Source organism: Panthera tigris, chromosome B2, assembly GCF_018350195.1.
Source record: "Panthera tigris isolate Pti1 chromosome B2, P.tigris_Pti1_mat1.1, whole genome shotgun sequence".
Lineage (NCBI taxonomy): Eukaryota > Metazoa > Chordata > Mammalia > Carnivora > Felidae > Panthera > Panthera tigris.
The window spans coordinates 1,156,770-1,164,311 of NC_056664.1; the positions used below are offsets into that span (position 1 = coordinate 1,156,770).

General features: G+C 37.9%; 1 protein-coding gene across 1 annotated transcript; it reads left to right on the forward strand.

Moving 5' to 3' along the window:
- Positions 1-6,264: 6,264 nt before the first annotated feature.
- Positions 6,265-7,207, forward strand: LOC102956679 (olfactory receptor 2B6-like). The gene has a single exon (XM_007085917.2). The coding sequence runs from the start codon at positions 6,278-6,280 to the stop codon at positions 7,205-7,207; it is 930 nt and encodes a 309-aa protein (XP_007085979.1). The 5' UTR covers positions 6,265-6,277.
- Positions 7,208-7,542: the final 335 nt, after the last annotated feature.

Here is a 7,542-nt window from a genome sequence, read left to right on the forward strand (position 1 = left end):
AGATGCAGAGAAAGAATTTGACAAAATACAGAACCCTCAAGAAAGTAGGGATAGAAGGAACATACCTCAAGATCATAAAAGCCATATATGAAGGACCCAACGCTAATATCATCAAAATGGGGAAAAACTGAGAGCTCTCCCCTAAGGTCAGGAACAAGACAGGGATGTCCACTGTCACCACTGTTATTCAACATAGTATTGTAAGTCTTAGCCTCTGCAATCAGAGAACACAAAGAAATAAAAGACATCCAAATTGGCCAGGAAGAGGTCAAACTTTCACTCTTCACAGATGACATGATACTCTATATGGAAAACCCAAAAGATTCCACCAAAAAAACTGTTAGAATTGATTCATGAATTCAGCAAAGTTGTAGGATATAAAATCAATGTACAGAAATCAGTTACATTCCTATACACCAACAATGAAGCAATAGAAAGAGAAATCAAGGAATCGATCCCATTTACAGTTGCATAAAAAAACCATAAAATACCTAGGAATAAATCTAACCAAAGAGATGAAACATCTATACACTGAAAACTATAGAAAGCTTATGAAAGAAATTGAAGAAGACACAAAAAATGGAAAAAGATTCCATGCTCCTGGATAGGAAGAACAAATATTCTTAAAATGTCAATACTACCCAAAGCAATCTACATATTCAATGCAATCCCTATCAAAGTAACAACGGTATTCTTCACAGAGCTACAACAAATAATCCTAAAATTTCTATGGAACCAGAAAAGACCCCAAATAGTCAAAGTGATCTTGAAAAAGAAAACCAAGCAGGAGTCATCACCATCCCAGACTTCAAGCTGTACTACAAAGCTGTACTCATCAAGGCAGTATGGTACTGGCACAAGAACAGACACTCAGATTCAGATCAATGGAGCAGAATAGAGAACCCAGAAATGGACCCACAAACGCATGGCCAACTAATCTTTGACAAATCAGGAAAGAATATCCAATGGAATAAAGAGAGTCTCGTCACAAGTGGTGCTGGGAAAACTGGACTGCGACATGCAGAAGAATGAACCTGGACCACTTTCTTACACCATACACAAAATTGAACTCAAAATGGATGAAAGACTTAAATGTAAGACAGGAAGCCATCAAAATCCTTGAGGAGAAATCAGGCAAAAACCTCTTTGATCTTACCTGCAACAACTTCTTACTCAACACATCTCTGGAGGCAAGGGAAACCAAAGGAAAAATGAACTACTGGGACCTCATCAAAATAAAAAGCTTCTGCACAGCGAAGGAAACAATCAGCAAAACTAAGAGGCAACCGACAAAATGGGAGAAGATATTTGGAAACGACACATCAGATAAAGGGTTAGTATCCAAAATCTATAAAGAACTTCTCAAACTCAACACCCAAAGAACAAATAATCCAGTGAAGAAATGAGCAAAAGACATAAATAGACACTTCTCCAAGGAAGACATCCAGATGGCCAACTGCCACATGAAAAAACTGCTTAACATCACTCATCATCAGGGAAATACAAATCAAAACCACAAGGAGATACCACCTTACACCTGTCAGAAGGGCTAACATTAACAACTCAGGCAACAACACATGTTGGCGAGGAGAATGCAGAGAAAAAGTATCTCTTTTGCATTGTTGGTGCAATGCAAGCTGGTGCAGCCACTCTGGAAAACAGTATGGAGGTTCCTCAAAAAACTAAAAATAGAACTACCTTATGAGCGAGCAATTGCACTACTAGGCATTTATCCACGATATACAGGTGTGCTGTTTCTAAGGGACACATGCACCCCCATGTTTATAGCAGCACTATCAACAATAGCCAAAGTATAGAAAGAGCCCAAACGGCCCTTGATGGATGAATGGATAAAGAAAATGTGGTATATATGCGATGGAGTATTACTCGGCAATCAAAAAGAATGAAATCTTGCCATTTGCAACTAGATGCATGGAACTGGAGGGTATTATGCTAAGTGAAATTAGTCAGTCAGAGAAAGACAAAAATCATGACCTCACTCATATGAGGACTTTGAGAGACAAAACAGAGGAACATAAGGGAAGGGAAACAAAAATAATATAAAAACAGGGAGGGGGACAAAATGGAAGAGACTCATAAATATGGAGAACAAACTGAGGGTTACTGGAGGGGTTGTGGGAAGGGGGATGGGCTAAATGGGTAAGGGGCATTAAAGAATCTACTCCTGAAATCATTGTTTCACTATATACTAACTAATTTGGATGTAAATTTTTAAAAAATAAAATATAAAATTTAAAAAAATAAAAGAATGAAATCTTGCCATTTGCAGTGATGTGGATAGAGCTAGAATGTATTACGCTAAGCTAAATAAGGCAGTCAGAGAAAGAAAAATACCATATGATTTGTCATATTTTCAAATAAGAAACAAAACAAATGAACATGGGGGTAGAGAGAGAACCTAAGAACAAGATTCTTATGTATAGAGAAGAAATAGATGGTTATTAGAAGGGAGGTCAGTGAGGGAATGGGTGAATTAGGTGATGGGTATTAAAGAAGGCACTTGTAGTGATGAGCATTGGGTATTGTACGTCAGTGATGAATCACAACATTCCGTACCTGAAACCAACATTACCCTATATGTTAACTAACTGGAATTTAAATAAAAATGTGGACAAATTCTTGTATATTAAAAAAATCTATGAAGGATATTCTACAAATGAACATAGATGCTAAAGAAACTGACATTTAAATCCCTCAGAATCATTTCTTCAAACTTGCTTTATTCCAATTGTATCCTATTTAAAATTAGTGTTTATGTTGGGAAATTAAATTAGTTTATTTTAAAACAAACCTAATACAGACAGGACTTGCTACCACCCTCAGTTCAGTAAGTAATTAACCATAATAAGAAGCATTTCCATGGTGACCCCTCCCAAGGAACTGTCTCTGTTAGCTCATTAAGGATAAACACAAATGGCCTGTTTGAAAACAATGCCCAAGAGTCTGGAGCACATACTATAAATAGCACACCCAGAATGCATTCTCCATATTATGTACTACTGTCTTCCTAACCCAAGTGTTTTCTCTTCAGCAGCATTGTTACAAATGAAAAACAAATATTTCTGAAGCCAATTCTTATATATTCATCTGTTTCTCTGTCCTTCTCTGAAAGTTTGAGATTCATGTATTCTTCCAAAATTCCTTTTTATCAAGTGATATTTACCAAAATAAGGTGAGTAAAAAAAAAAAAACCTTGTTTTAAATTGCCCATTCTTAGGGAGGATGGAAATGTATGTACATCACAGTACCTAATATACATAAGTAAAGAGAAAGCATTTCATTCAGGAAACGTTTTCTAGACTTTGGAAATACCCCATTTCATGGCTCTAGAATGCAAGTAGATTTCTCTTGGTAATCAGTCCTTCTCAGGGTCTCACACCAACAATGTGTGATGAAGATGATGTATGAATAAAACAAAAATGGATGAAAATGTGATTGAATATGCAAAGGAGATGTCAAAAGGAATGAAGTCTGGCACTTTCTTAATGTGACTTTAAGCATCCATGGATAAATAGACCTCTATGCAGTAAAACAGTGATTAAAAATCAATGGAAGTTAGAAGATCCAAAAGTCATGGATCCGAGAACTAACAATAATTAAGTACCATGAGAATGACATGGAGAAGATTATAAATCAAAGTAAAATTGTAAAGTTCAATCAAGAGTGAATTTCAGCGATTAGGACACTGACGAGGTATCCCTAGGGAATTATCTAAGGAAATAAAGGAGGCCGTGGGCTGGTCACCATCACAAACAAAACTAGCTTCTGTGATGAGTAAAGTGAACAAAATTACAAATAATATGAATTTAATAAAATTGTTGTAAGCATACTTGATTCCTTAAGGTTAGATAGAATTAACTATGGTAGAATTCATGGAGGCTCAAGCCTGAAATTACTCCTTAAAAAACTGAACAGTATTCCATGACAGAAACATCTAAAAGGGGGGCCATGAGAACACCATAAGGATCTTAATGTGCAATTATTTAAGAATGTGGGTGGATCACAATTTTAAAATATTTATTTTAACAACCAAATTAATTCATACCATGCTTTTATGTCGTATTCCATCTAAAACATAGGATTTTCACCTGAAAAACAACTTTGGCCAACATGTGTCCCTAACACAATGCACTCATGCCACATCTTGAAAAATGTCAAGGTCAAATAAGGTGTAGGAGAAACACCTTTCAGGAAACATCTCTAGACTACCAATGCTTTCTTTGGAATCTTGAATCTCTGAAATCATAGTTTCATTATCACACTACATCATTTAAGGAATTGATTGATTTTTGATCTTTAGAACCTCCCTAGTTATTCGCAACAATCTTTCATTGAATGATTAACGGTATCCTAAATGAATGATTAACACCATTCTAAAATCTGGATACTAAAATTTCCTTTCTCATAAGGTCTGGGAAGGAGTACTAAATGATTTCATGGATGCAAAATGCTTACTGAAGTTTTCAGTAAACAGGTCTTACTAAGGATTAGTTTGAATTATTTTGTTATCTGTGCACTTCTGACCTAGGGATAGTTTGTAATCAAAGGAAAACATTCACATCTTAGCCATGATTTGTTTTTTAAGTTTTTATTTAAATTCCAGTATAGCTAACACAGGGTGTAATATTTGTTTCATGTGTGCATTATAGTGATTCATCACTTCTATACAACACTCCATGCTCCTCACAACACGTGCAGGGAGTCCTGGCTGCAACATCTGTCACCCCATCTATCGCCAGGGTTGATGCGGCTGATCTTGCTGGGTGGACAGGTGTCCCCCCACCTCCCATGCCACTCAATGTGCATGCCTTCTGGAGCTGTGTGCTTGGTCAAAAAGAATGGCCTTCCCCCCATAGAGGAGGACCATTCTTCTGTCAAGGGTACATGAGTATCTGTGCTCCCTGCTAGCACCTCCAAACAAACTCTCAAACTGTGAGTTTTGTGTGACACCTCACAGGATGGCTTGGAGGATTTAATGAAATACAGAATACGAAAACTGTACTTTGTAACCATAGATGGTGATGTTACCCTTAAACCACTAACTCACTGGTGAGGTAACCTAAAATTTGTCAGTGGAATACCTCATAACCATAATCATGATCTATCTTATCCTACAGAAGATTCTAGATACCGTGGAACAGTTAACAACTAAAGAATAGTATACTTAAATAAATTCATTACCTAGTTAATCTTACCAAAATACTGCTTTATTCAGCCACTTAATTTTGCTGTTACAATGTGCCTCTTATCTTAAAAAGGAAAATAATATATAACATAATTTGTGGATATGTGCAAGCCTCTGGTCCTGACTGAATTGGAATATAGACTTTTCTCTTGAAACCAGTTCTCTGAGTTAAGGGTTGTATTGGTAGCTACATGCAATCAAGTGGATCACTAATAACCATCCAGATTAGTATAAAAACAGAATGATAAGCCCACTTGATAAAGAAAATAACTACTAGATAAATAAACTAAAATTTAATTTAAAAAACAAGTGCTCAGTTTGAATGAAGTACTTATGCAAGAAAATATACATCTGAAAATTAATTCTTTAGCATGGGAAACAGATGTCATAGCTCATCTCTCTCAGTGCATACTTCAGGAAGCTGACATTTCTTATTACTTATTTCCAAAATACTAAGATAGACTTGTTTAAAACCTACCTTCCTACTCCCCATAGGGATGATATAACTATTCAACACTGGTTGAGTGTGAACAAGACTGTCATGGTGAGTATTAGTGCTCTGGCATTTCTTCTCCTTCTTGGGCATCAGTGACCTCAAGACCTTCACCGCTCATAACATTTCAGTAATCCCTTGCATTGGTGTCTTCTAGGTCCATGCCACATCCACTCTATCAGACACTCAGTGACAGAAACCAATGAACTACATTTTAACGACCCCCTCCGATGATTTTTATGCAAGCAAGCCAAGTGTGAAAAACCTGATTTGGAGTTTCCCAAATACAAGATGCTCCCACTTTGCTTTTAACTCTCCCTGTAACACAAGGGGATAGTTATCGTCATCCTTGTTCTACATTCAGTTTCAGAATGGTCAGGTTACTTGTCTAAAGACATCACCTCTATTCTGTAGTGAGGGAAAGTAAGTCACTGGTGCCAGATCCTGTTTATTGCTTCCTTCACAAGCGACTATGACCCATCTTCTGTGAGTGGATGGTGGATGCAGTTCTCGTAACGCTTCCAACCTTTTCTGCCACTTCTCTGCTGTAGGTAAAATCAGGTGAAGATGGCGGCACAATGAATAACAGCCATCCTAAAGAGTTTGTTCTACTAGGCTTTGCAGATCGTCCTTGGCTGGAGCTTCCTCTATTTGCTATTCTTCTTATAACATACCCCATGGCCATGGTAGGAAACACAGCCATCATTCTGGTGTCCAGGTTAGATGCCCGTCTGCACAGCCCCATGTATTTCTTCCTCACCAACCTCTCCTTCCTGGACATGTGCTACACCACAAGCATCGTCCCTCAGATGCTGTTTAACCTGGGAAGCACCAAGAAGACGATCAGCTATGTGGGGTGTGCAGCTCAGCTTTATTTCTTCCACATAATGGGGGGCACAGAATGTCTGCTTCTGGCTATTATGTCTTTTGATCGCTACCTGGCTATCTGCAAGCCTCTACACTACACCCTCATCATGAACCCACGCATCTGTATCCTGCTGGCATCCACTGTGTGGTTGGCTGGAATCACGTATGCTGTCTCAGAGGCCACTGCTACCTTGCAGTTACCACTGTGTGGACTCAATAAATTGGACCACTTGCTGTGTGAGATTCCTGCTCTGATAAAGGCTGCCTGTGGAGAAAAGGCTGCTAATGAGCTCACACTCTCTGTGGTGTGTATTTTTATGTTAGCTGTCCCGCTAGGCTTAATTCTTGCTTCCTATGCTTGCATTGGACATGCTGTATTTAAAATTAAGTCTTCTGAGGGAAGGAAAAAGGCCTTTGGAACATGTTCTTCCCATCTCATTGTAGTTTTCTTGCTTTATGGTCCAGGCATTAGCATGTACCTTCAGCCCCCCTCCTCCATCTCAAGAGACCAGCCCAAATTCATGGCGCTCTTCTATGGAGTAGTGACCCCTGCGCTGAACCCTTTTATCTACACCTTGAGGAATAAGGATGTAAAGGAGGCATTAGGCAACCTAGTCAGGGGCATTTTTGCATCCAAGTGACAGCTGAAATTATTTAACAGTTACAGAAGGTTTATAGGGTTTTCTCTAGTAACTCATTCTTGTCTTCTATTTCCCCAAATCTCATGTGAGATCTTCTTGCAGAACACGTCATGTTTCTGATAACTCAATATAACGATGTTAGGCAACAATGATACTTGGCTATATGCACCATTAAGTGCATGATTTGTGAAAGTGCATTAAAAATAGTTCCACTCTGGTTGGTACATACCAAAATACTGACTGTATTAAGTAATAAAATATGTAATAATATAAACAAAAATATAAACTCATTCGTTCAAACAAATGATCATAAAATTCCATGGCAACCACTCATC